Source organism: Puma concolor, chromosome E2, assembly GCF_028749965.1.
Source record: "Puma concolor isolate L17-30 chromosome E2, mPumCon1.1.hap2, whole genome shotgun sequence".
Classification (NCBI taxonomy): Eukaryota; Metazoa; Chordata; class Mammalia; order Carnivora; family Felidae; genus Puma; species Puma concolor.
The window spans coordinates 19,506,757-19,534,571 of record NC_141681.1 but is presented as its reverse complement, the minus strand read 5'-3'; the positions used below and the strand labels follow the sequence as shown (position 1 = coordinate 19,534,571).

Sequence of the window (27,815 nt, the reverse complement as noted above, 5' to 3'; positions counted from 1 at the left end):
GGGGAGCAGGATGAATCCTAGAGGGATCCGTGCTCTAAGAAGCCAAGGCTGGGTGGAGGAGGTCCCGCCTCAGCACATTCTCTTCTGTGTGACGTTGGAGATAATTAACCCTGGGACCCTAACAGCTGTCACCACCACCCTTCAGGAATTTGGGCCCTCCCTGCATGACACTTAGGCCACACTCCTGCTGCACAACTCTGGGGGAGAAAGAAATCTCATTAAAAATTTTCAGCAGATGTGCTGGCCTGGAGTCACCTGCACACCAGTCCCCTTGCTTGGATGGTCTTTACCGGTACCCTGGGCTCTCAAGGGCCCAGGCTGATGGCTGCCTTCCTCCCAGGCCACGAACCTACTGATTCTCTGCCCATCAAATTCCTATGGGCTCTCAAGGGTCCTGACTCAGCTCACAATGGCATCTGGGGGAACAGGGGAGCCCCAGAGGGAAAGGTAAGAACCTTGGGTTCCATCCCAGCCTGACCACTGGTTCACTATGGTGCACTCGATAACTTTTGAGGTCTAGGACCTCTGAGTCCAAGAATCAGGCAGAATGATTGGACACAGTTGTGTGGAGCCTGTATAAGAGCCATTGTCCCTTTCGGAAGGGGAGGCAGACAAGGCTGTTGGGGGGAGAAGCATGGGTCATGTAAGCATGACCAAGAGGGTCCTGACTAGCCTGGGGTCCAGGGAAGGCATTCCAGAGGAAGTGATGTCTGAGCTGAGGCTTAAAGTGTAGGCAGGAGTTAGCCCGGTGAAGGAAAGAGGAAAAAGATGCACAGAGAAGAAGCCTGTGCAAAGACATGGAGGCATGGGAAGCGGGGTGTATTCAGACTTGAAAGAATACAAAGAAGTTCAGATTTGGCTGTAAGTAGGACTTCCTGGAGAGGAACTGGCCAGAAATGAGGGACCAGTGCAGAAGTGACAAGGGACAGGGTCCAATATGCAGAGGCCAACAGCTGCCCTGTGGAGAATGGACCAGGCCAGATGAAACCAAGGACACTAAGAGGCCAGAAAGGAGGTGCAAGTGGTGCATCTGGGTGGGGTGGGGAGGTGGGGAGGACGAAACAGACCTGGTGGCTGGTGGAGTGTCAGGGAAAAGGCTACCCAGATTAACATGAGGACCCTAGAGGGGGAGAAGTTCTGACGAGAGGTCATAGGCTGACTTTACACAATGAGTTTGGGGAGCTCAGGGGTCATCTTAACAGGTAAATGGAATGAGATATGGGGGGAGTAAGACTCAAGGTATCACTGTGGGGATGAAAACAAGGCCCTGGAAGTTGTCAGGATGGCCTGGGGAAAAGTACTAAGGCCTGGGGAAAAGCAAAGGGAGCCCAATGCCCTGAGGAGCCCACCAAGCAACATGAAGAAAAACAAGAGAAGCAGCTAGAAATCCAAGAAGAGCAGTCACAGAAGCCAGAGGGAGTTTCAGAAGAGAGGAAGGATTAGTTATATTCAACACACCTGGTCAGGTCAAAGGAGGAGAGGACTGGGAAGTGAAGGGCCAGGGAGCATTTGTGGAGAGGCTTCAGAGTGTGGAGGATATTTTAACGGTGGTGGCGGGCTTTCCAGTGACCATGATCTGCCACTAGGTCTGAGTGTGAGGAGAGGGGCTGCATAAGGCTGAACAGGTTGTGCACTGCACACTCCAGTGGCTGTCCATTCACAAAACAGAACTCGGGGCAAGGGACTACCTGCGGAGTTGAGCGGTATTTTGTGAAACTTGTGACTGCAGTGTGGATATTTACCACAAGGTGGCGCCAAAGACCAATGCTGTACTTCTTGGGAGAGGTTGGGGCAGGGCAGGGGTCTGCATCCTCCGGGGCAATGTCATCTTAGCATGGGTGGAGGGTACAGCCAGATACAGGATGGCTAGGACCCTCCCCACTAACGATGCCCTCCAAATCTCTGTCAGAACAGTTCTCCTAGCGGTAGGAACTCAGAAATAAACTACACATCACACACTGCAGCCTTTGGCAAGGGGCCTGGCTTGAAAGGGTCCCAGGGGAGCAGCTCATCCCATGATCTGGGAGACGTAGGGATGTCCCTCCCACTTATCCCTTGGGAGAAGAGAGTCAGGAAGGAAGGAAGAACGCCTGGCCCAGAATATGGGACACAATCACCCCACCCCAGCACAGCCCTGCCCACAGGCCCCCCTGGAGGCCAAAGCTGGATCAGCGGGGACAGTAGCAGAGACACCACCCCACCTGGGGCAGAGTCCCCCTGGGATGTCACCTGTGGACCCTGGAAACCCTGGACTAGAAACTTATGCCTCCTAGGTGCAGGGGCTGGCCTGGAAATGTCTCAAGAAGTGGTGGCCATGTTGTCTTTGAAAACAATGTCATGTCCATTGCAAACCATTCTTTACATAAGTAAATACAAAGAAAAAAATAGAACCAAGTGAATTACAATGCCCAGAGATGATGGTCACTAGTGGCACAGGGATGACTCTCCCAACAGCTCTCAGGGTCAGTGGAGGCAGCTTTGCGCTGAGGAGACTCCCACTACAGGAGACCTGGCAGCTGTTCTAGTGCCTTCGCCACTCCTCCGTGTTTATTGTGTTGAGCACGTTTCCCCCTCTAGAGATAACAAAACCCTTACTCCCTACCCTACCCTGACCTGACCCTACTGCCTCTCAGACTTCCTTTCTCCCTGTCGCAGCCCACGTGACTCAAATACAGCAAGCTCGTTGCCACCTCCCAGCCATTGCCCCTGCTGTTCCCTCTGCCTGGAATACCCTTTCTCTGGATCATTCCATGACTATTTCTTTCTTGTCATTCTTTTCTCTGATCAAAGAGGCCTTCCCTGACCACCCTGACTAAAGTAGCCCCTCAGCCCCATTGCTTGACATCACATCACCCTGGTCGTTTTCTCCACAGCTCTTCACTTTCTCTGAAGTCATCATACTTATATGCTAACTTGATGATTATCTGTCTCCTCTGGCTAGAGTGTAAACTTCTTGAGAGCAAAGACCTTGCCTGTCTGGTCTGCCACTGTGTCCCCAGCATTTAGAATGATGCCAGGCACATGGTAGGTGTTTATTCCATGCCTCACTTCCATTTTCAGTGGCCACAGAGCATCTCAGGGCATCTGTGACCCTCTTTCAATGCTCAATTGCCCACTGATGGTCACATGGACCATGACGTCCCTTTATCCCTGACAAGCAAGCCAGTAATCAACATAACATCCTCAGGCACAGATCTCTTCTTGCCTGTACAACTCTTTCTTTGGGATAAATTTCTTGAAGTGGAACTTCAAGGTGAAAGAGGGGTTTGCACTTGATATCCTGAAACTACTGAAATAGTATTTTTTTAATGTTCATTTATTTTTGAGAGAGGGAGAAAGAGAGAGAGCAAGCAAGGGACAGAGGATTCATAGCAGGCTCAAACTCATGAACCATGAGATCATGACCTGAGCCAATGTCAGACGCTTAACTGACTGAGCCACCCAGGTGCCCCTTGAAATAACTAGTCTTAAACACTCATACCAATTCCTACTCTCTTGAGAGTGTCCACTCACACATCATTTCTCACTGCCAATCTCAGAGGCAAAAAAAAGAAAAGTTTCTTGTTGGTGTTTGTTTATATTTGCATTGTATTGATTGTTAACAAGACAGAACGCCTCTTAAAATTGCAATTTTTAGGTGTTTTTTGTTTGTTTGTTTGTTTGTTTGTTTGTTGAGAGAGAGAAAGAGGGCAAATGGGGAAGGGACAGAGAGAGAAAATCCCAAGCAGGCTCTGCACTCTCAGCAAAGAGCCCGATGTAGGTAGGGCTTGAACCCACGCTCCATGAGATCATGACCTGAGCCAAAGTCAGACACATAACAGGCCGAGCCATCCAGGTGCCCCCAAATTGCAATTTTAATGGGTGAATGAATGGGTTCAGTTAAAGCATCAGAAAAGAGAAGTGGCTTCAGGAACCACAAGGTGAGAGTGGTAAAGCCACTCGAACATGGAGCAGCATCCCTGGCCCTTGCCCTTTGACACATGCATTGGGAAGTAGAGTCCAACCTGAGGCTGGAGGGAGGTGGAGGTTGGTTGTAGATACAGACATACCTACGAGCCTCTATGTCCTCCCTCTGGAGTCGTCATCTGCCCCCACTATTCACTGAAGTGTTCTAGCAAGTTATGGCACCTTGGGCCCTCTCTCACTTGACCTCTTAGTGAGCCAACTGACCATTGTCCCTTCCAAAAGCTGTCTCTACTCTAGACCCCTTTTTCTTCTACCCACATGTTCAGCTGCCTTCTGGATACCTCCTCCTGGATGAATGATCTCCAGACCCCTCAGATTCCACCTGCCCAAACTGACCACAACACCCTCTCATTTACGTGATCCTCTAGGCCTCCCCACATCATTGAAAAACACTACAATCCACCCATCACCCAGGCCCCAAACCCCGGCATCATCTGGGCTGCCTCCCTCTCCAGACACCACATCCTATCAGTCACCAAGCCCCGCATTCTGCCTCCTGAACATCTCTTGAATGTCTCCTTCTCTCTGTCCCCATTGCTCCCACCTGGGTGCAGGCCACCATGCCTTGGCTGGAAAATAGTAGTCGCTTCATTGCTGCCTCTACCTCCCCTCTCCATATACTGCCTAAGTGAGTTTTAGAAAGCATAGATAGGACCACAAAATTCTGCAGCTTAAAGCCCAGGCTTCTCATCACCCAAGGGTAAAATCCATCATCCTTAGACAATCCCCAAGGTCCCTAATGACTGGCTCCATCCCAACACATACATAATTCTCTAGCCACGTTAAGCTTTTGCTCCCCAAGAGCAGGGGGGACAGCTCCTCCCTCCTGTGCCTTGAACTCTGTTGTGCTGTCTGCCCAAGACACTTCTCCAAAAATCTACCCTCCACCTGCTTAGGGAGCCCTGAAAATTTTCCATGCTAAGGGCCCCTTCCCTGCAAAGCCCTTCCTAACTAGCATATACTCACATTCTCTCTCATATGCACACACTCTCTCTCTCTCTCTCTCTCTCTCTCTCTCTCTCTCTCTCTCTCTCTCACTGGTGACACAGGAGATACAGAGACTCAGGGATGTAACTGCCCTGACTGACAGTGAGCCCCCATGAACGCCAACTGGATGGCCTCACCTCTGGTCCCCCTACTTCTGGTACCTCAAGGGCTGAGCATATAGCAGGTTCTGCTTGGTGAATATCTGGCAAATGAATGAATGATGCACATTCTGTTCAAGGCATGTGGCCACAGGCAGAGCATAGGGCAGGCTTCTATTCTGTCCCCTCACAGAAGGCTGGGGAGTGAAGTTGCATACCAGAGAGCTGTAGCCACAGAGGCTGTGGGCTGGGGTGAAGGAAGCCTACATTTTTCTGGGTTTGGGGACTTGAACTGCATTACTTCTGAAAGTGGAATTAGCTACACCATACGTGAGGACCTAGGGCCCACTGTGGTTCTCACCACCCTCTGCTATTAGAGGGACTTTTCTCAGGCCAGAGCCCATCCATTCAGGAATGTGAAGTTACGGTGCTCATGGTTAGAAATGGTGATGGTTTGGTGCTCTGCCTGAGCTCCCAACCCAGTGCCAAGCAGAGTATGTCCTCAGGGAATCATGGCTGACAGAGAGCCAAACTGATTGGGATTCAGGAGCTGAGTTGTAGCTCCGACTCTGCCCCTTCCTAACCACAGAACCGTGGAAAGTCCCTGCCTTCCCTGAGCCTCAGGTGGCTCTTCTGTGAAATGGGTTTCAGCTGTGTCCTTCCTCACCTGGCTCATGGTGGTTGGGGAGAAGCCTGGGAGGCTTCCAGCACCCCATAGCCATCAACTACTATACCTTTTTCAAGGCACCTAGGCAGGGGGAGGGGCCAGCTGAAGGCTAAGGTGCCCCATCTGCTCACTGCGGCCCCATCCATGCCTGGCCCTTGTGGTCACAGGATGAGGATCCAAGCCTGGTCACAGACAAGGACAACAGGCAGTGATGGGTGCTCAGAAGGGTTGAGTGGGAAGCCAGAGGACACAGATTTCTTGGAGGAGGTGACATTTGAACCTTTTTCCAAGTGGATAAGGGGAAGAGCATCCCAAGTAGAAGGGAAGCTGAGACAAGAGGGAAAGGCTAGACAGTGGGGACCACGCTCAGGGAGCCACAGGTAGGATGGTGTAGTGGAACCAGAGCAACAAAGGCTGGCAGGATGCATGGGAGAGGAGTAGGTGAGGTCATCTTAGTCCAGACCTTCTGGGTCTTAGAGGCTCCACTACAGACTGTGGACTTATCCTGAAGGCAATGGTGAGCCAGAATGACCTGATTTATGATTTAGAAGATCACCCCAGCTGTTAGGTGGAGAACAACCATAAGGGATAAAGGTGAAGTCAGGGAGCCCAGAAAAGATGGTGGCCCAGGCCTAGATACCAACTGTGACCATGTAGAGATGTTGCCAGACACAGAACAGAGTGGCTGCGAAGGACGAGGGAATTATCCATTAAAAGTGCAAATTTGGGGGCGCCTGGGTGGCTCAGTCGGTTAAGCGGCCGACTTCGGCTCAGGTCATGATCTCGCGGTCCGTGAGTTTGAGCCCCGCGTCGGGGTCTGTGCTGACAGCTCAGAGCCTGGAGCCTGTTTCAAATTCTGTGTCTCCCTCTCTCTGACCCTCCCCCGTTCATGCTCTGTCTCTCTCTCTCTGTCTCAAAAATAAACGTTAAAAAAACTTTTTTTAAATAAAAGTGGAAATTTTGAGGGTGCCTGGGTGGCTCAGTTGGTTAAGCGTCTGACTCTTGATTTCAGCTCAGGTCATGATCTCAAGGTTCGTAGGTTCAAGCCCTGCATTGGGCTCTGTGTTGACAGCTCAGAACTTGCAGCCTGCTTCAGATTCTGTGTCTCCCTCTCTCTCTGCCCCTCCTCCACTCTCTCTCTCTCTCTCTCTCTCTCAAAAATAAACATTAAAAAAATTTTTTTAAGTGGAAATTTTGGGGGGTGCCTGGGTGGCTCAGTAAGTTAAGTGTCCAACTTTGGCTCAGGTCATAATCTCACAGTTTGTGAGTTCAAGCCCCGCCGTCGGGCTCTGTGCTGACAGCTTGCTCATAGCCTGGAGCCTGTTTCAGACTCTGTGTCTCCCTTGTTCTCTGCCCCTTCCCCACTCATGCTCTGTCTGTCTGTCTGTCTGTCTCTCAAAGATAAACATTAAAAAAAATTTTTTAAGTGGAAATTTTGGGGGCACCTGGCTGGCTCAGTTGGTAGAGCATACATCTCTTTAAAATAATTTTTTTATGTTTATTTATTTCAGGGGCACCTGGGTGGCTCAGTCAGTTAAGTGTCTGACTCAGTTTTGGCTCAGGTCATGATCTCTCGGTTCATGAGTTCAAGCCCCCCATGGGGCTCTGTGCTGACAGTGCAGAGTCTGCTTGAGATTCTCTCCCCACCCCTCTCGAAATAAATAAATGTAAAAAAATTAATTTAATGTTTATTTATTTTTGAGAGAGACACAGAGACAGAAAGTGAGTGAGGGAGGGGCAGAGAGAGAGTGAGACCCAGAATCTGAAGCAGGATCCAGGTTCCGTGCTGTCAGCACAGAGCCCAACGCAGGACTTGAACCCACGAACCATGAGATCATGACCTGAGCCAAAGTCACTCAACTGACTGAGTCACCCAGGCGCCCAGAACATGTGACTCTTGATCTTGGGGTAGTGAGTTGGAGCCCCATGATGGAGGTAGAGTTTACTTAAAAACAAAGAATTTATGGGGCGCCTGGGTGGCGCAGTCGGTTAAGCGTCCGACTTCAGCCAGGTCACGATCTCGCGGTCCGTGAGTTCGAGCCCCGCGTCGGGCTCTGGGCTGATGGCTCAGAGCCTGGAGCCTGTTTCCGATTCTGTGTCTCCCTCTCTCTCTGCCCCTCCCCCGTTCATGCTCTGTCTCTCTCTGTCCCAAAAATAAATAAACGTTCAAAAAAAAAATTAAAAAAAAAAAAAACAAAGAATTTTTTATGGGGCACCTTGGTGGCTCCATTGGTTGTGTCTCTCTGTCTTCAACTCAGATCATTATCTCATGGTTTGTGAGTTCAAGCCCTACACCGGGCTCTCTGCTGTCAGCACAGAGCCTGCTTTGGATCCTCTGTCCCCCTCTCTCTGCTTCTCCCCCGTTTGCACTCTCTCATAAACATTAAAAAAAAAAAAAAGAACTGAAAAAAAAAGTGGAAATTTTCTGGAAGTGGAATTACAGAATTCTAGAATGAGAAAGAATTCTTTGGACAGTGCTCTGGTGAGCCCCTACAATCAGTGCTGCCTCATCAAAACTCTGAGCAGTGTCACAGGCACAGTTCTATTTCACCGCCACCCCAGGAGCCAGCAAGTTCCCAGCCCTCAGTGCTCAGTGGGTGTTTGTTGAATTAATTAATAAACAGAGTACTTGAAGTGGGAGGTGAGGTGCGGGGAGGGAATGAATTTGAAACACGTCTTAGAGGATGATCAATAGGACTAGAAGGCTGAATGAAGGTGGGAGTAGGAGAGGGGACGTCATGGTTCATGCATTTACTCATTCCTTCACTGGCTCATCTGACAAATATTTCTTGAATTCCCACTACAAGCCAGGGACAGTGGTAATCAGGACTTCCATGATCCCTGCCCCCACAGAACTTAGAGACCCACAGTGAGGCAGGTTTAGGCACATGGGCCTACATGGTGCCTGGTGGTGATGACTGACATGAAGGTAGGAGTCCACAGGACATGGAAAGAGAAAGTAACAAGAGCGTCTTCAGAGAAGGCGGTCAGAGGATGCCTTGCAGGGGAGCTGGGCAGGGACTAACTGGTGCCGGTTTTGAGAGCTGTGGAGAGGTTGAGTCTCTGGCTCAGGTGGGAGCCTGAGTGGAGGGCAGTGCTTTGCAAATATGAGGATGAAGGAAGAAGAGTCCCCCAGGGGAAGGTCATGCGATCTGGCAGGTTGACCAGAGGCTCTGGAATAGGAGAGGACTCTGAGTAGGGAGGAATGCTTGGGGCGCTCAGCAGTGGATGGATTGAAGCCCTGGGACTGGATGATGTTGTGTGGTGGGGAAATAAAGAGAACCCAGTCCCTGGAAGCAATCCCCAGGTTCAAGGACTGTAGAGAAAGGTGTGCTGTAAAGGAAGGCAAAGAGGAGGGGCCGGCAGGTGGGAGAACTGGGAGAGAATGAGGTGTGTCTCTTGGAAGAGCTGGTGAGGGAGGGGACGTCTGTGTCCCTGAGGGCCTCTACCCCCTACCACTAATTCTGGGTTTTTAAGACCAACCCTGTGGGTGCAGATAGTAAAAAACCTCTCAAAGTCCCTCAACCTGCTCCCGGGTATGTCTGTGCTCCCTCTAAACGTAAAGGACTACGGGGTGAAACCCTTCCGGTACAGGCCTAGAGCTCTCAGCTCCACCTCAACCCACTGGAGGGGAGAGTCAGTATTCCAGTCCCCTATTGGGAAGGACTGGCTCTGGCCCCCTTTGGCCAGCATGTGCCCCAAGCCCAGGTACCCAGACCCTCCCGCACTCTGTGAGCAAGGCCTGAGGCTCCCCAGAGCTAGTAACCAGTGAGTAGTGAATGCGAGGCCAGGTATCTAATGGCTAGGCTTCAGGACCCCTTGTTCCCGTCCCCGAAACTGGCCTTGATTCTTTCCTCCAACCAACCCAACCCAGCAGTGGCTGCTCCGGGATGGTCATAGATAGGAGGGCCTGAAAGATCTCTGGAGACCACAGATTCTGAGAAGGGGGATAGGCAAGCGGGGCTCTCCGGCGCACCCTGCTTCGGGATTTGCGTGGGAAGGAATGGGACTGGCTTTGCAAGCAGCTGCCCAATTCCCGCGAATCCCGAGCGCTAAGAACTCCCACCGCCTTAGCGTCGTCCAGGGCCCCGCCTCCCCGCAAGCTGGTGGACCCCGCGGGCCACTGGCCTGCCCCGTTACCCGAGAGGGCGGAGCGAGCCGTGGGCGCCTCCCTGGGTCCCGGAGCCTCCCGAGCGCAGTGGGTGGGGCCCAGCGGGCGGGGGAGGAGCGGGGTGACTGGGCGGCGGGCGACTGGCGGAGGGAGGGGCGGACGCCGGCGGCGGGGACAGCGGCAGCTGCGGCGCGACCAGGCCGGGCAGGGACGAGCGCACGGAGAGCGCGAGGTCCGCGCAGCCCAGTGCAGCCATGTGAGTGTCACCGCCGTTTCGGGGGACCGCGGGCCAGGCGGGGGTCGGATGCGGCGGTTCGGGTGCCTCCGCATCGGTCCCGGATCTGCTGCCCCGGCTGCGGCCCGGTCCCACGTCGCCCCATCCCCCGGACCCGGGCCGCGCGGTATCGTTCCTCCCCTCCCCCCGGGCGCGGAGGACGCCCACAAAAGCCGCCGCCTTTGGGCCTGACGCGCGCCGCGCTGCCTTCTTCCCTCCCAAGGCAAGGCCCAGGCGGCCCTTGCCCCGGGGCTCTAGGGTGGGCCGGGCCTGAGGGCGGGCCCAAGACGCCTGTCTGGGCGCTGGCAAGGGCGCTCTCCGGGAGCCCCCGCTGTCCTCGCTGGGTGCGGGGAGGGGAAAGGATGAGCTGGGAATGGAGAGGGGGCGACGAGGGTTGCAGGCTAGCCTCGGAGATGAGCTAATCTTCCCTGGACACATCGGCCGGCCTAAGCGGATTTGGGGCTCGGCCCGAGGTGGCCGATCCTGGCCTGTGGCCGGGCTCTTTGCCCAAGCGGCTGAAGCTGATCGCCTTGGCCGGGTGGGGGAACAGACCCTGTCCCTGGGAATGGGAGGCTGATGCATGGTCTCTGCAAGCAGCCAGGCTTGGGCACCCTGAAGAACTGTTTGGGGGAAGGAGCTGCCTACCAAGGCTAGGGATCTGGCTGTCTGCCCTCAGCACCCCCTGTCCTCCTCTCCCTGTTGAGGCCTCAGTCCAGCCAGTTCTACTGGATTGATCCTAATTCAGGTCCAGACTGGCTGGCGGAGCACCTACTGTGTGCAGTCTAAATATAACAAACATAACAATAAAGTTTCTCCTGTCACCATCTGTGGGACCTCACCCCGGGCCTGCAGCATTCAGCACCAGCACAGCTTTCTGAGGAGGGTTATGACAATCTGGCAGAGGCTGAAAAAGAGGCCCAGAGAGGTTAAGTAGTATTCTCAAGGTCACACAGCTGGTTTAGGGAGAAATGGGAACTAGACCCAGACCTCAAATCTTGCCATTGCACTACCACCTTTGTGGCACGGAAGGGGTGTGGAAAATAATTAGAAAGTGAAGTACAAAATACTCCAGTGGGACAAGGAGGCTTGGCTTAGCTTCCACTTCCACCCATCCGTTCTGGGTCCTGTGAGGCAACAGCCAGAGATAGAGGCCTGGATTTAAGTGAGGGTGAGGAGAGCATGCAGGGGGCCAGGCTGGGTCCACCCTGGGTGGAAAGGCAGGTGAAGAGGGCGCGGCTCAGTCAACCCCTGCCTCTCACTGCAGCTAGGCTCGAGACTCCCAACCCTTCCAGGCCCGGCCCAGGGGAAGCCACTCAGCTTCCAGCACGCCGCCAGCCAGCCTCCAGCCAGGGAATGTGACCAGCTGACCAGGGAGGGGGCCGGCAGGAAGTGAAGCCACCGGGAGTCTCTGCTTGGTTCCGGGGTGGGGGGTCCCAGGCCACGCGCACACCCCTCCCTCCGGCTCTGGCAGCTGCGGCATGACGTCAGCAGCCGGGTTTGGTGGCAGTCGCTATGGAGACAGGGACAGGTTCAATAGGGACCCCATTCTCCTTGCAGCCTCCCCTTGCCTGGGCTATTTTTAGTGTCTGTTTACCTCTGTCTGGGGCAGCCCTGCTCCTGGGCGGGGCTAGATCGGGGACTCCTGGCTAGGCTGCTGGACCCTCCTGGCCTACCACTGAGCTGGGCAGTGCAGGTGGTGGGACCTCCTGTCCCACACAAGTGCACCACTTTTGGCATGTAGAGGGTTTTGGGGGCGAAGGAATCTGGGGCCATGCAGGCAGTCAGGGTTCCATTCCTTGCTGCCTGATGCTGGCTGTGCTGCTGGCCCCATAATCTTTGGGACCTGAGATCTTTCCCATGTCCAGAACAGGCTTCAGGGCTGGTATGAGGCCAGCTTCCCCCCACCAGTTAAGGTGGGCCCTCTACTTAGCTCAGAGGAGCTCAGCAATTTTTCTTTTCTCCCCTGCAGCAGGGAAGACCCTGCCTCCACCCCCCTGAAATGGTCACTCAGACAGATATTCTGATGGTCATTTTGGCAAGAGTGTGGACCAACAATTACACATTGGTGGGACTAGGGAGTTGGTAGCAGCAGAGCCCTAGTGAGAGAGAGAAAGAAAAGTGTTGGGACAGTTAGCCTACTCTGAGTCTAGTCTACCCACTCAATCCCAAAACCCCAGGGGTCCTCACCCTACCCTATGCTCAGGGAGCAGAACTCTACTTGGTGATATAATCATAAAGTGGGGGAAGGACAAAGAAAATTATAAATGGAGTAGGGGAGTTAGGGTGGGCACAGACTTGAAATCTACCCCTCCAACAGCCCAGGATCTGCTCTTCCTGTGTCCCGGCAGCCCAGTTCACTCAGCTCCGAACTCATACGCAGCCCCCTCCCTCATCTCTCTGGTGCGGAGCCCAGAGGGCACAGCAGTGAACCCAGCAAACAGGCCCCTGCTCCCAGAGTTCACAGTCTGGTTGGAAGACAGATGCTAAAGGAGAACTGACAACTGAACTATGTGGCCTCCAGGATCAGAGGAAGGAAGCTATGAGGCGCCCAAAAAGGAGGAACCAACCCAGGGCAGGAGGAGGAAGAACCCGTAGGGTAAAACTTGAAAAAGGAGAGGGAATTGGTAAGGCTGACAGTATGGGAAGAGGGTATAGGAGCAATGGAGGCTGCTGCTGAAAGGCTGAAGAGCCTTGTAGGTATCGAGAGAGGATCAGGGGCACCTGGGTGGCTCAGTTTGTTGAGCGTCTGAGCTCAGGTCATGATCTCATGGTTCGTGGTTTCGAGCTCCTTGTCACGCTGCCTGCTGACAGTGTGGAGCCTGCTTGGGATTCTCTCTCTCCCTCTCTCTCTGTCCCTCCCCTGCTCATGTGCTCTCTCTCTCTCTCTCTCTCTCTCTCTCTCTCTCTCTCAAAAATAAGTAAACATTAACAAAATTAACTATAGTAATAAAAAGAAAATTTTAGAAAAAAGAGAAAGGGTCACAGTAGCTGGAACAGAAAGACCATGAGAGAAGAAGGGGACTGAGTAGATCAGTGGTAGAAGGCATATGAGGGAAGGGACAGAGCCTTGGGGTCATGTCAGAGAGCCTACACTTTATCCCTGGAATAGGGGGTCACCCATGGATGTTTTGCAAGAGGCAAAAGAGAGTCCTGTGGTTGGACTGCCTGGATTTGAATCCTGACTCTACCACTTACCAGCTGTGTAATCTTGGGCACATTAATAATTGTTAACAACAACAGTTAATATTTGTTTTGTGTTTACAATGTGGCAGTGTGTCCACCGGAACTTCCCTACCCCACATACAATTTTCACTTGCCCAGATGCTCCCTACAAGTGCCTAGAAAGAGAAGTATCTCATTTCATCTTCCCAGCAGTCCTGTGAGGCAGTTGTTGTTGTTGTTGTTGTTGTTGTTGTTAGGTTTATTTAACAGAGGGGTATCTGAAGCCCAAAAAGGTTAAGAAATGCCTTGCCCAAGGTCACAGAGCTAGTTAGCCTCACGTTTCTCATCTGTGAGATGGGGCTAATAGGATTGACCCTATAAGGTTGTTACCAGAATTAAATGAGATGATGTTTGTTAATTAAGCACAGTGCTTGGCCTATAGAAAGCACTTGACAAATCACAGTTTTTGGCATTGTCAGATGACTGGAATTTTAAGAAGAGCAATGTTGTTATTGGATAAAGAATGGGAGGGGGGTGTGCACCAGACTGGCTCAGTCGGTAGAGCATGAGACTCTTGCTTACTTACAAAAAAAAAAAAAAAAAAAGTAGGCAATAATGTAAAATAATGCTGGATACCCATAAACAAACAAACAAACAAACAAACCAAAATAATAGATCATTGTGGATTACAGTGGAGACAGGGAGCTGATTGGGAAGCTCCACTAGGGTTCTAGCTGAGAGTTGGTGACTGTTTGGACCCAATTTCTAGCTATGGGGATGGAGGTGAGGGGACAGATTCCAGAGTGTGTGGCTGAGTGGAGAGAGGTTGACTGGGAAGAGTCAAGTTTGAGAAGGAAATTGGTGAATCCAGCTTGAGGACTTCAAATTCAGCACACCCCTAATAGCCCACTCTGCATTGTTGCTTAGCTTCTGGGGAGGCAACAAGCAGGCAGTTGGATATATAGGCCTGGTGCTCAGAAGAGCTGTTTGGGTGAGGAAGAGATAAGGAAGCTGGCAACATTTGGAGGGCATTGAGGTGTGGGAGATGTACCCAGCCCAAGAGTGAGGAGGATGAGGCCAATTCCGGGATGATGAGAAAGATGAGATCTTCTGTGGGAAAGTAGGATGTACAGCCAGAGAGATAGGTGGAAAACCGGGAGCATGTTGTTGCCTCTTGAAATTCAAGGAAAGAAAGGGCTCAAAGAAGAGAAAGAGAGCCACAAAGTGAAAAGCTTTACTGAGATCAAGCACGAGAAGGACTAAACCTTGGACACTGGATTCAGCAACAGGGAGGTCACTGGTGACCTTGTCCAGACCAGTCAGGGGAGTGGTGGGTGTGGAAGGTAGCCCAGGGTGGTAGAGGACTGAGTAGTTGTGGAGAGGAAATCAAGGTAGACATCTGTCTCTTCGAGAAATTTGATTATGAAAGGGCCAAATGGAGCGATGGATGGGGTCACTGGGAAGAGAAATGGGGTCCACAGAGGAATAATTTCTTGTTGGCGTTTTTTTTAAATTTTTTTTTTTAATGCGTATTTATGTTTGAGAGAGACAGAGACAGAGTGTGAGCAGGGGAGGGGCAGAGAGAAAGGGAGACAGAATCTGAAGCAGGCTCCAGGCTCTGAGCAAGCTGTCAGCACAGAGCCTGACGCAGCGCTCCAACTCACAAACTGCGAGATCATGACCTGAGCCGAAGTGGGACGCTTAACCGCCTGAGCCACCCAGGCGCCCCTCTTGTTGGAGTTATTAAAGCCAACTTTCTGGGGCACCTGGGTGGCTCAGTCGGTTAAGCGGCCGACTTCGGCTCAGGTCATGATCTCTCGGTCCATGAGTTCGAGCCCCGTGTCGGGCTCTGTGCTGACAGCTCGGAGCCTGGAGCCTGTTTCAGATTCTGGGTCTCCCTCTCTCTGACCCTCCCCTGTTCATGCTCTGTATCTGTCTCAAAAATAAATAAAATGTTAAAAAAAAATTAAAAAAAAATAAAGCCAACTTTATATTAAAAATATCTACAGAGAGGGTGAGCGTCCAAAGTGTACAGCTCAATCCATTTTCACAAGGGAACATACACCCATCTAGGACCAGGAAATAGAACCCAGATGAGGAAATATGGAACATTACCAGCCCCCCGGAAACCTTCTTGTGTCCCCTTCCAGTAACTACTCCCAAAGGGTAACTAGTATTCTGACTTCTATCACCATAGATGAGTTTTGCCTGTTTTTGAACTTCACATCAAGGGAACCATACATAGGTCCTCTCTTGTGGTATTGCTTCTTCTTTATGTCTGTAGGATTCATCCATATTTTTGTGTGCAGATGTATACTGTTCGTTCTTTTTGCTGTATAGCATTCCATTATCTACTGATGGGCATTTGGGTAGTTTCCAGGGTTGTTTTAGTTTTTTATAGGCGAGTGACTTGAACTTGTTTAAGGCTTGCGGAGGAAGTCTGAAACACTCATTGTCTATGAGAAGGAAGAAAGATGAGTAGGGCCACACGTGAGGATTTCCTGGGTGGGAAATGAGAACCTGGCTGAGGTTGAGAGAATTTCTCTGTGGTTCCAGCTCAGCTGCTGTGCAAAGACCTCTGGCGGCTCCTGCCATTGTGTGCAGGTGTAGAGAAGGCAGGGCATTGGGTCGCCCAGGGTTGTTTTCTGCCGGGTAGGAGAGAAGCACAGAGTGCTAGGCATATTAGCAGCAGGTGAGCTATGGAGTGTGGTGCCTGTGGATCTAGGCTGGGGAGAAGGATGTGCAGGAGAGAGAAGGATGTGCAGGGAAGAGAAGGATGTGCAGGGAAGAGAAGGTGGGAGGGAGCTGGCAGAGAGAAAGGAAAGCCAATCGTGAGCTCTGTGCAGGATGGTGTCTGTGAAATTCCGGGCTGTATCTCCAGTGACTGGCACATGTTTGGCACAGAGTTGCCACTCAGTGAATAGTTGAATAAATGAGCTGAGGTTTCAAGAGGTCTCAGGTAGAAGACAGTGTAGGTGGGGGTGATGCAGAGAGCCTTAAGGTTGGCATCATTGTGGTTGCAATTTAGGAAAGGGGCACTCCAGAGCCGGTGGGCGGGGGGGGGGAGGTCAGTGTGGGGCGTGCAGACTGGGACGGGAGCAGAAAGGTCAGTGTGGGGCGTGCAATCCACAGGAATACATAGTTGCTAGTGTAGGGTGCAGAGCACCTGGTCTTCAAGGAGAGAGAGGAGGATAGCACATTTCAAACTGGGGTCCTTGGGTATCTTGCATCTGATTCTATAGGGGGGTGGTGGGCTTGTTGGAAATGCTGACCCCTGGGCCCACTCCAGCCTCTTGGGGAGAAAATAAGCAGAACTGAGCAACAAGGAGCAGGAGTATTTATGGGTTAAGGGAGCACCCAGCCCTTCCAATGCCCACTGGAGTTTGGGCATGATAGCCTCTATTCAGGCTGGAGGTGGATGAGGGAAACTCAAGGAAAAAATACTCAGGGTGGAAAGGGCCAACACCAAGGGGATTCAACCGTGTGAGCCGGTGGCCAGAAGGATGGGGGCCTCGCCGTAGGATGCAGCTTCTACCAGAGAGGTAGCCCTGGCTGGGCACTGGGACCTGATCCTCTTCCCTAGGGCCTGAGGGTGGGGAGGATGTGCCTAGAATGAGCACCTCCTCTGTGGATGGGGTAGTCCATGGGCTATGGGACTCTGAACCCAGTTCCTTCTCTGCTTCCTTCTTGGGCAGCAACACATAATATGAGCTTGGTCCAGTCCCACACTTTTAGCCTCTTTCTCTTCCCAGCTTCCCAGACCCCTCATGCTCAGTGCCTGACTCTGCCCTCTATTGGCACAGGCCATCCACTCGGCACCCACAGTCCTTCCTTCTACTCCCTCAGCCCCACTTTCCAGTCTGCATACTCAGAACCCCAACTCCCAGCCTTGTGTGTGCTCAGCCCTCTAATACCCCTCAAGAGCCACTCTACGAGCCCCTTATTCTAACTGCATCCAATCCAGCCTCCACTCAGGGTCTTCATTCTGTTTATCCCTCCTTATTCACCGCCGGGCTCAATTCCCTTTACCCAAACTCCGAACCCCACCTGAGAAGACCCACTTCAGTCTCCTCCCCGAAGGGAGCCCCCAATACCCCTCCCAGAGGCCGCTCAGTCTGAGTGGTGCCCCCGCCCCGTGGTCCAGCCGGTCCCGCCCATCCCGGCGGGCTGAGTCAGGCGGCAGGAACTGGGCGGGGGGCGGCGCTGGGAGGAGCTGAAGCCCGAGCCAGAGTCGCTGGGAGCAAGCGCGGAGCCCAGCTCGACCAGCACCTAGTGGCCCTGGGCCTGTGGGGACGTAGGGGTGGGAGGGCAAACGCAGGGGGTGGGGAGCTGTCCTGGATCTACCATGAGTGCCAAGAAGAGAGGTAGGACCCGGCCTGAGGCTGCGATGGCTGCGAGGCTGGCCCCAGGGGGTGCGGGCTGGACTCTGGGGGACAGGGGCACGTGTTTCGCCGGATCTGGGTGGGGGTCTGCGGAGGATCCCTTCCCGCTAAGGGCGCGGGCGAAGGAGTCCATCTATGACTAAGTTTCCAGGCCTGAGCCGCAGGAAAGTGGAGGAGGCAGGGCACTTCTTGGCGCTGCCCCTGACTCTGGGAATCCCCACGCTGCTGGGCTCTGGCATCCCCGGTGGGGGCTGGAGGGAAGCAGTTTACACGGGGCGGAGGGTCGCGGGAGCCAACCCTGGGCCTGCCGGGCCTGTTGGGCAGCTCCGCTGGGCTCAGAGCGTTCACCTCGCCAGGTGACCTCCCGCAGCTTCGCGGGGTTGGAGCGCGGGAGCTCCTGGTCACTGTTGCGGGGATAGGGGGTGAGGTCAGGGGCAGGGCTGGGGAGCCCGCCCCGCCCCCGGGTAAACAAGCGCTTCCGCACATTCTTCATGCGCCCCGCCCCTTTCCTGCCCCTTCCCAGCCAGGGGCGGGGGAGGGGGGTCCCCGCGCGACCCCCCTTCCTGCCCCCGAGACAGGCGGAGCCTGCACCTCTGCAGGAAGTGGGGGCCGAGCCCAGGCCACGCTGAGTCCGAGGCCGAGTCGCCCGGCCGCCCTGTCATTAGTGCTGGGGCCGGCAGGGTTGTCGGACTCCCGGCGTCAGGCGGTATCCGGCTGGACTAAGATACAGAGGCTGGGCCTCCGGAGGGGGCTTCAAAAGCCTGACTGGCGCTGGACACCCGCCCTCGCCACCCCCCAGGGAGCCCCGCGCGGACTCATTCCATGATGTCCCTGTCGGTGCGGCCGCAGCGCCGCCTGCTCAGCGCCCGGGTCAATAGGAGCCAGTCCTTCGCAGGCGTCCTCGGCAGCCAGGAGCGGGGCCCCAGGTACGCAGCAGAGCGGGGCTAATGGGGTCAAGCGAGTGTGACGGGGCTGGAGCTGGGTGTGCAGTGAGGGATTGGGGATCCTTCTCGTACCTTTCTGAGTGTGGCCTCTTCTCCAGGAGCTTCCCGGCCTTCAGTCCCCCGGGGCCCCCACGGAAGCCCCCAGCGCTCTCCCGAGTGTCCAGGATGTTTTCCGTGGCGCACCCAGCCCCTAAGGTCCCACAGCCTGAGCGGCTGGACCTGGTGTACACTGCGCTCAAGCAGGGCCTGACGTAAGGAACGCCTCCCAATGCCTTATCCCAGGACTCCTCCCTAAGCCCTCATCCCCTTCCTGCTAGTAGGAACCTTCCCCAGTCTCCTATCTTCTTTCCACTGCTTGCTTGTACCCCGGGCAGCTGGAGGCTGGAAAGGTAAGCTAATTCTTGTAGTCACTCCTTTCCCCAGGGCCTATTTGGAAGTGCACCAGCAAGAACAGGAGAAACTCCAGGGACAGATTAGGGAGTCCAAGAGGAATTCCCGGCTGGTAAGTAAAGGGTTGACAAGGATGCCCTGGATTTAGCCTAGTTGTGACTAGAATACAGGATATCAGGAAAGGCTGGGCAGGTTTCTAGCCCCACCTTCCCCAGGTTTTGTACACTTTCTGTCTGGGACCCAGTATCTGCCCATTGGAGCTTTCAGTGGGGCAGGTCAGACCCCCACAGACGTGATGACAGGAAACTATATTGTAGTAACTCTGATAGAGAGTCATGGTTCTTCTCTGGAAACAGGTCAGGGCTTCCCAGAGCAGGAAACGCTTCTGCTGGGTCTTGAAGAATAGGAGTTCCCTCGTAGAGGGAACCTCTTCGTAGGGGTTGCAGGAAAGGGAGTGGGCCCGGGGAAGGGATCCCAGGGAAAGAGATGGGGGGATGCGTATGGGAGGGGTCTTGAGGACCAGACCCTATGTCACTAACATGCATCTCAGGCCAGGCATGAGGGAAGATGGGTCAGTCCATACTTTGACTGGAGTGGCTGTGGCCTGAGGTATGAGGGGGAGGAAGGCTGTGAAAGAGGAGTTAGATGGGCCTGGGTAGACATGTGCCCCTGCTGGAATACTTCCCATGCCTCCTAAGTGTCCCCTCTCATCTTCCCCTGCAGGGCTTTCTATATGACTTGGACAAGGTAAGTGTGTAGGGAATGGTGATGGAAGAGTTTGGCTCATTGGGGAGGGTAAGGGCTTGGGGCCTCTGGCCCCTCCTGACATACCTCTCCCTCAGCAAGTCAAGTCCATTGAACGCTTCCTGCGACGGTTGGAGTTCCATGCCAGCAAGGTATATGTGCAGCATGCACATGTGTGCAGTGTGCACACAAGGCGGGTGGGAGATAGGGGGATGCTAGGTCCTGGGTGAGCAACCCCAGTAGTGAGTTTCAATTCCCCCAATATCACCCCACTCACTTGCCCAGATTGATGAGCTATATGAAGCATACTGTGTCCAGCGGCGTCTCCGGGATGGCGCCTACAACATGATCCGTGCCTACAGCACTGGGTCTCCAGGGAGCCGAGAGGCCCGGGACAGCCTGGCCGAAGCTACTCGAGGGCATCGTGAGTACACAGAGGTGAGGGATGGGTGTCCAGAAGGCAGAGGCACAGGGTATAGCAGAGCTGGTGAGAGAGGACTGGTTCTTGATCCGCTCTTGTCCCTGCCCACCCCTCCCAGAGCATGTGTCTGCTGGAGAGTGAGCTGGAAGCACAGCTGGGCGAGTTCCATCTCCGGATGAAAGGTACTAAGTGATGGGGACAGACTGGTGCTAGGGAGAGGGGATTGTGTGCCTGAGACCCCTCATCATGGCTCATCTCCTCCTCTACTCCTAGGGCTGGCTGGCTTCGCCAGGCTGTGTGTGGGGGATCAGTATGAGGTATGAGAACGGCAAGGAAGGGCTGGAATGAGAGGGTCACAACACCAGGGGCTGCCTCATCTTGCCTGTTCACCTAGATCTGCATGAAATATGGGCGTCAACGCTGGAAACTACGGGGCCGGATTGAGGGTAGCGGAAAGCAGGTGTGGGACAGCGAGGAAACCGTCTTTCTTCCTCTGCTCACGGAATTCCTGTCTATCAAGGTGATGCGTCTGCCCAGGACCACAGGTCAAATGATCCTGTGACTCCTTGACTCGTGAACCCCTCATGACCCTAAGACCCTTACCCTGTAACTCCCAGATGGCTTCATGGCTCTGTGAATATGTAATCCCCATGTCCTTCATAACTCTGTGATTTTCTTATGATCTTTTAATCTTGTAAATATTTGACTCCCTAAACCCTCATGAGACTGTGACCCCCATGGCTACAGTGACCTTAGACCTCTGTAATCCACATGCTCCCAGGATGCTTCAATCCTCCATGGCCTCATCACTCAGAGAATTCCAATCCCTGCAACCTTGTCATAGCCCTATGACCCTGTGACTGTCACATAACGTCTATGCATATTCAGACCTCTGATCTCCCACAACCTCATGATCCCTATACCCTTATGACCTTATGATGCATTCTTGGCTACAGGTGACAGAACTGAAGGGTCTGGCCAACCATGTGGTTGTAGGCAGTGTCTCCTGCGAGACCAAGGACCTGTTTGCTGCCCTGCCCCAAGTTGTGGCTGTGGACATCAATGACCTCGGCACCATCAAGCTCAGCCTGGAAGTCACATGGAGGTTGGTGTTGTTGAGTGGCTTGGGGACAGGACCAAGGGGCCTGTGGCACCTGCTAAAAGCCTCTTACCTCCCCAGCCCTTTCGACAAGGATGACCAGCCCTCAACTGCTTCCACTGTCAACAAGGCCTCCACAGTCACCAAGCGCTTCTCCACCTATAGCCAGAGCCCACCAGACACGCCCTCACTTCGGGAACAGGCCTTTTATGTGAGTCACAGGCCAGGCTTAGGCCCCACCATCCTCCAGGGGCTCCCTGGGGTGGTCCTGAAGCGCCCTTTCTTCTCTCCCAGAATATGCTGAGGCGGCAGGAGGAGCTGGAGAATGGGACGGCATGGTCCTTGTCATCCGAATCTTCAGACGACTCATCCAGCCCCCAGCTTTCAGGCATTGCCCGCCACTCTTCAGCTCCCAGGCCTCTGGTGCAGCAACCTGAACCTCTGCCCATTCAAGTCGCCTTCCGTAGGCCTGAGACCCCCACCTCTGCACCTGTGGATGAAGAGGGGATCATGGCCCCAGCCCTGGCCAATGGCCATGCCCCCTATAGCCGGACTCTGAGCCACATCAGTGAGGCCAGTGTGGATGCTGCCTTGGCTGAGGCTTCTGTGGAGGCTCTGGGCCTAGAATGCTTAGCTCAGGGACCTAGCCTGCCTGCACACCTAGATCCCACCCATGGGGAGCAACCTGGTCCTGTCCCTCCTGCTGTGGACCCTTGCCATTCTGCCACAAGCCTTACCCTCAGTACAACAGGCCCCACCCACATATCTACAGACCCTGCTTTGTCTGCACACCTAGATTGGGTTCACAAGATCACAGACTCTAGCTCTTCTGAACTGCCAGGCCCTACCCACACCATCAGAGGATCTACCTATAATGACATCAGCCTTACCCAAAGTGCTCCAAGCCTCACTCATACTACCACAGCTTCTACCCACAAGCCCATGGTCTCTACCCTCACCACTACAAGCCCTACTCCCAGTGCCACAGCCCCAGTCCAGACCACCACAAGTCCCACCCACAAGCCAATGCTTTGCACCCTCACTACTGAAGGTCCTACCCCCAATACTACAGGCCCAGTCCAGACCACCACAAGCCCCATCCACACTACAACAAGCCCTACCCATACCACTGCAAGCCTCACCCAAACCACTATAAGCCCCACCCACACTACTGCAAGCCCCACCCATGCCACTACAAGCCCCACCCATGCAAGTACAAGCCCTGCTCACAAAGCCAGGATGTCAACTCACACCACTACAAGTCCTACCCCCAAGGCTAAGGACCCAGTCCAGACCACTAGGAGCCCCACCCATCCTGTCACAAGCCCCACCCTTATAACTGTAAGCTCTTCCACTTTTCTAGACCATGCCGTGCTTCCCAGCTCCTCTGCAAAGGCAGACCCTACCCTCCCAGGCACCAACACCCAGTCTTGTAGCTACCCATTTTCCACTCCTTGCACTCAGGCAGACCCCGTAGCCCCCAGCACCTCCTACCCAAGTCCTGCCTGTTCCAGTTGCGAACCCCTCACAAGTCCATCCCCAGATTCCCCAGAACCGGACCTTCAGAATCCAAGTCCCCCTCTCTCACCCGTAGCCCCTGTGGCCCAGCATTTAGACCTTAGCCTGGCTGTGGCCACTCAGGCCCCAGTTCCAGGAGCAGCTGGAGGGGCTGGGGATAGGAGGCTGGAAGAGGCACTAGGGGCCCTAATGGCTGCCCTGGATGACTATCGTGGCCAGTTCCCTGAGCTGCAGGGCCTAGAGCAGGAGGTGACCCGGCTGGAGAGTCTGCTCATGGTAAGGAGGGCCAGGTGGGCTGCAGCAGGGAGGGCAGCAAGGCAGTGGGCAGTAGCACTGACTCCCTTCCCAACCCCAGCAGAAACAAGGCCTCACTCGCAGCCGGGCCTCCAGCCTTAGTATCACTGTGGAGCATGCCCTGGAGAGCTTCAGCTTCCTCAATGAGGATGAAGATGAAGACATCGATAGTCCTGGAGACAGGTGAGGGGGAAGAGGTGAGGGGAGTGCCAAGTGAAGGGGAAAGGCCAGAAAGGGGAACAGGTGAGGTGGAGCCAGGTAGAGCACACAAGGAGAGTGGCAAGACTGGAAGTGGCAGGAAGGGATACACTTGCCAGCAGGTGCATCTGTGTTTGACACCCCCACCCCTCACCCCATGTAGTCCTCATGTGTCCCTGATGCCTGTTTCCAACCCCATCTGTATCCCCAGTGCTTCTGACCTCCCTCCTTCTGGTCCGGGCAATGCCTGCCTCTCCTGCTGGTCCCCATCAGCTTGTGATCCTCCAGCTCCTCCTCTTTCCCTTGGACTCACCTTGGACCTACCCTATGAACAAGCCCTTTCGGTGCCTCTCCATGCACCCTGGGTCCCCCAGCACCAACCCCCTCTGTCTCAACCCAGGTTTTCCCCGAGAACCCAGCCCCTTGGCTCTCTGTCCCAGAGTGGCCTTTGCCAATTCCTGGTTAAGGGTCATGCCTGGCCTGGCCTCTCTCTGCTGCTGCCCAGGTTAGGGCCCTGTGCCCTGAACCTTTTGGGCCACAACCCCTTGGAGTCCACATTACATAGACCATCCCGCCTGCAACCCTACTCCCAGCCATCCCAACCCCGGCGGCCCTGGTGGTCCCAGAAGTTGTAGCTGGAGGTGGGAAAAGACAGACGAACCCTGGAGACCCCCACTAACACCTGCTGGTCGTAGTCTCTTCCTCCTTCTGGAAGTCCTCCGTGAACTTACCCATTGTCTGTTGTCTGTGTATCGTCTGCTCTTCCATTCTGGGCAGGGGGGGGGGGGGGGGACCTTAATAAAAATAAACTGTTGACCACATGGTGATGTGTGCTCCTGGGATGGATGACCCCCTTTTTCTCTCAGGCCCCCAAACAGCCTGGAGCCTGGGGCTGAGGACAGCCTCGACTTACCCAGTGCCCGCCCCCTCAGCACGGAGTGTCCAGCTCTGGACGCTGCCTTGGTCCAGCACCTGTACCACTGCAGCCGCCTCCTGCTGGTGAGGCTAGTGGTATTCTCCACACCCTCCTTTTGTAACCCCCTACCCCAGGGAGCCCTGCACTTCAATACTGACCCTCCATGCCTCCTCTGACTTCCACTCCCCACTGCCCCAGGGCTCTAGCATTTGGCTCTTGCTGAGTGGAACACCTCCCATGGCTTCCCCCATCCTCTCCATGCATGCTGGGACTTGTAGTCCCTGGGCTCCACCCTCCCCAAGCTTCATCCTGAGATGAGGCCATCCCTATTCTCCAGAAACTGGGCACATTTGGGCCCCTGCGCTGCCAGGAGGCATGGGCCCTGGAGCGGCTGCTGAGGGAAGCCAGAGTGCTAGAGGCCGTATGTGAGCTTAGCAGACGATGGGAAGTACCTGCCACCTCTGCCCAGGAAGGTAAGGGCTCTGTCTGCCCTGAAGCTCCTCCCTTACCTAGCCCCATCTGCACGCCTGTCTGCCCACCTGCCTGCTCTGTTGCTGATGGTTGTCTGCACCTCCTCGTAGTGGTGCAGTTCTCAGCCTCTCGGCCCAGCTTCCTCACCTTCTGGGACCAGTGCACAGAGGGACTCAGCCCCTTCATCTGCCCCATAGAGAGAGTGCTCCTCACCTTCTGCAATCAATACAGTGCCCGTCTCTCCCTGCGCCAGCCAGGCCTAGCTGAGGCTGGTGAGTGGGCTGCCTACCTGCCCCCTCTTACCTCCTTTGTTGGATCCCTAGTGATGGGATCTCAGGAAAAGCCAGGTCAGCCTACACAGACCTGCTGAGCTGAGCAGTGGGAGGAAATAATGAAGGCTTGTTTCTTTGCATGGAAGGACCCAGAGGGGTAGGGTTTGGATGGGGGGCCCCTGGACCTGAACCTGGGATGGGAGCACTCTTCCCTCTAAGGGCCTGGCTCCACCCAAACCCTGAGGCTTGCAGCACTGCCTCCCACAGTGTGTGTCAAGTTCCTGGAGGATGCCCTGGGGCAGAAGCTGCCCAGGAGGCCCCAGACAGGCCCTGGAGAGCAGTTCACCATCTTCCAGTTCTGGAGTTATGTCGAAGCCTTGGACAGCCCCTCTATGGAGGCCTATGTGACTGAGACCGCCGAGGAGGGTGAGCCAGAGGCCCTGATCACAAAGTGGCCTGACTCTGTGGGTGTGGATGAGAACATGAGTATACAAGACCCTACCCCACAAGGTTCCTTGCCCTGCTACCTTGTCCCAACTCTCCTTTCTTCTTTCAGTGTTACTGGTGCGGAACTTGAATTCAGATGACCAAGCTGTTGTGCTGAAGGCCCTGAGGTTGGCTCCTGAGGGGAGACTGCAAAGGGATGGGCTTCGGGCCCTCAGCTCCCTGCTTGTCCATGGCAACAACAAGGTCATGGCTGCTGTCAGCACCCAGCTCCGGAGCCTGTCACTGGGCCCCGTCTTTAGGGAAAGGGTGAGAGTCAGGCAGGCCCTTCTTGAGGAAAAGGCTTGGGGTCCCAGGCTCCCAGTGTCTGGCTAAGTCTGCCCTCCCACCCTTACCCAGGCCCTACTGTGCTTCCTGGACCAACTCGAGGATGAGGATGTACAGACAAGAGTGGCTGGTTGCCTGGCCCTGGGCTGCATCAAGGTAATGCCTGCCAACCCCTGCACTTCATGCCCCTCCCAGTTCCCCCAGCCCTGGGCTGTGGGCCTTTCCCACCTGCTCCACTGGGCCCACCTCAATGTTCCCTCCCCCGGTAGGCTCCTGAGGGCATTGAGCCCCTGGTGTACCTGTGCCAAACGGACACAGAAGCTGTGAGGGAAGCCGCTCGACAGAGCCTGCAACAGTGTGGTGAGGCTGGGGGATGGGAGATACAGGTCAAGTAGAGTTCCACAACAGTTTGGCTGATGGGAGCAGGAGTGAGTGGAGTCACGGATGGGAGGGCCGAGATGGGGCTAAGATCGCTCCTAACCCCATCCTTACCCATTACAGGGGAAGAGGGACAGTCTGCCCATCGACGGCTGGAGGAATCACTGGACGCCCTGCCCCGCATCTTTGGGCCTGGCAGCATGGCCAGCACAGCATTCTAAATTTCCTACCCACTGGCTTCCGGTGCCCCTTCCTCTCACTTTCAGGGCTCACCAGGCACTGGCAGGGAGGGTGAGGGCTGGCTCCAGACACCTCTCCCCCACAGATTCCTATCAATGAAAATCTAATATATTCTTCTGTTGCCCTTGGGTTGGTAGAGTCAGTGCCTGAAGTCAAGTGCCTCCCAGCCTCGGCTCAGCACACTTGCCACAAATCAGTGTCCTGCCACATCCCTTGGTTTTATATTTTATTTACAGAGTTTTACAGAAAATAAAAAAGCAAAATGCCTTTCCTACATGGCCTGGCCTGGTGCATTCCTGACCCTCTGCTCCAGCACTCTCTGGCTATGGCCCTTCCTGACCCTGGTCTATCTGCATTCCAACTGTGCTTTGGCCCTGGAAATTCAGGTGGAAGAGAACCCAGAGACTGAAACTGGGGTTGCAAAACAGCAGAGGAAGAGGGTAGTGGGTATTGTTGAGGAGGTCCAGTCTGGATGCTTGGGGGTGCCCTGGGCCTGGAAGCTATGGGTCCAGGCTGGAGCTGAACTGTGGAGTTGGCCTAGAGAAAGCCCAAAGGTCCCAGTCCTGAGAGTGGCTCCCTAGCAGCTAGCATGAGGTGGCCTGCAGACAGAGGAAGCTGGCAGGATAAGGCACGGTAAGAGCGTGAGCTTTTGGCCAAAAGGGGGCAGCAGAATCCCATCAAGGAACACCAGGCTTCTGGGCCTTCTCTTGGCTTAGGCAGCTTCCTAAGGAGGTGGCTGAGCTGAACCCAAGGAGCTCCTTGGGGGCTGGGTAGTAAGAGAGAGGAGATTCTTGCAGAGGGGAAGAGCTGGGGCCTAGGAGGCAGGAAACTCGGGCAGCTGCCCTGTGATACTAAACAGCAAGTCCTTTCTCTCCCCAAGCTGCCTCTCCTCTCTGTAATAACAAATCTGACTGAACCCTGTGTGCTGCCCCCAGGCCCCCCAACAGGCAGACTGCTGCTTCGGGAGGCAGGGCTCCAGGGAAAGGACTCACATCTTCCCAGAGCTACCTGGCACGTGAGTGTGTTAACCCCAGAAGGTTAAGAATTCTATGGGGGGGGGGGGGGTGGAATTTCAGAATGGTGGGCCTGTTTCAAAGAGGGCCCGAGGGAGGCCCACACCCAAGGCTGGACAAACAGGCTCTCTACCCTTCCTCTGTTCCTCCAGAGCTTTCATCATCCAGGGGCAAGGGAAACAAAGGACTTCCCTACTCCCTGAACCCACTCTGTTGCGGTGCCTGTGGTGGTAGCACAGCAGTGTGACACTGGGGAAAGTGTGTGTGCCTGCACTCAAGAGGAGCCAATGAGGTGCCAATAGTCCCCCGGGGGAGGTGGGGGAGGGGTGACCCAGATCCCCAAGGGAGCCCTGCTCCCCAGTGTTTTAGAGCTGTGTATGAGGAGGTTAGGCTGGGCCCTTAACCACCTGCTAGGGAAGCCAAGCTGAGCAGAAAAAACGGCCAACAGGAAGGAGCACAGGAAACACCTGTGTGTGGATACAGGTGGCTCATTCCAGAA

The 27,815-nt window shown here is 54.6% G+C and overlaps 1 protein-coding gene across 6 annotated transcripts; it reads left to right on the top strand.

Annotated features, from left to right (window-relative positions):
• Positions 1-425: 425 nt before the first annotated feature.
• Positions 426-26,577, top strand: RIPOR1 (RHO family interacting cell polarization regulator 1). 6 transcript variants are annotated; one of them, XM_086689167.1, is made up of 22 exons: positions 17,484-17,629; positions 18,447-18,573; positions 18,690-18,842; positions 19,015-19,093; positions 19,705-19,728; positions 19,824-19,877; positions 20,011-20,163; positions 20,265-20,328; positions 20,420-20,463; positions 20,541-20,666; positions 21,103-21,251; positions 21,327-21,456; positions 21,540-23,039; positions 23,122-23,240; positions 24,122-24,254; positions 24,509-24,644; positions 24,753-24,914; positions 25,182-25,340; positions 25,471-25,667; positions 25,758-25,841; positions 25,955-26,045; positions 26,187-26,577. In XM_086689167.1, the coding sequence occupies exons 1-22, from the start codon at positions 17,611-17,613 to the stop codon at positions 26,282-26,284; spliced, it is 3,801 nt and encodes a 1,266-aa protein (XP_086545293.1). In that variant the 5' UTR covers positions 17,484-17,610; the 3' UTR covers positions 26,285-26,577. The 6 variants fall into 6 exon arrangements, with proteins under 6 accessions (XP_086545295.1, XP_086545294.1, XP_086545291.1 ...); XM_086689166.1 differs by having other exon boundaries at positions 23,119-23,240; XM_086689169.1 differs by lacking the exons at positions 17,484-17,629; positions 25,955-26,045 and adding an exon at positions 426-447 and having other exon boundaries at positions 23,119-23,240.
• The last annotated feature ends 1,238 nt before the right edge of the window (positions 26,578-27,815 follow it).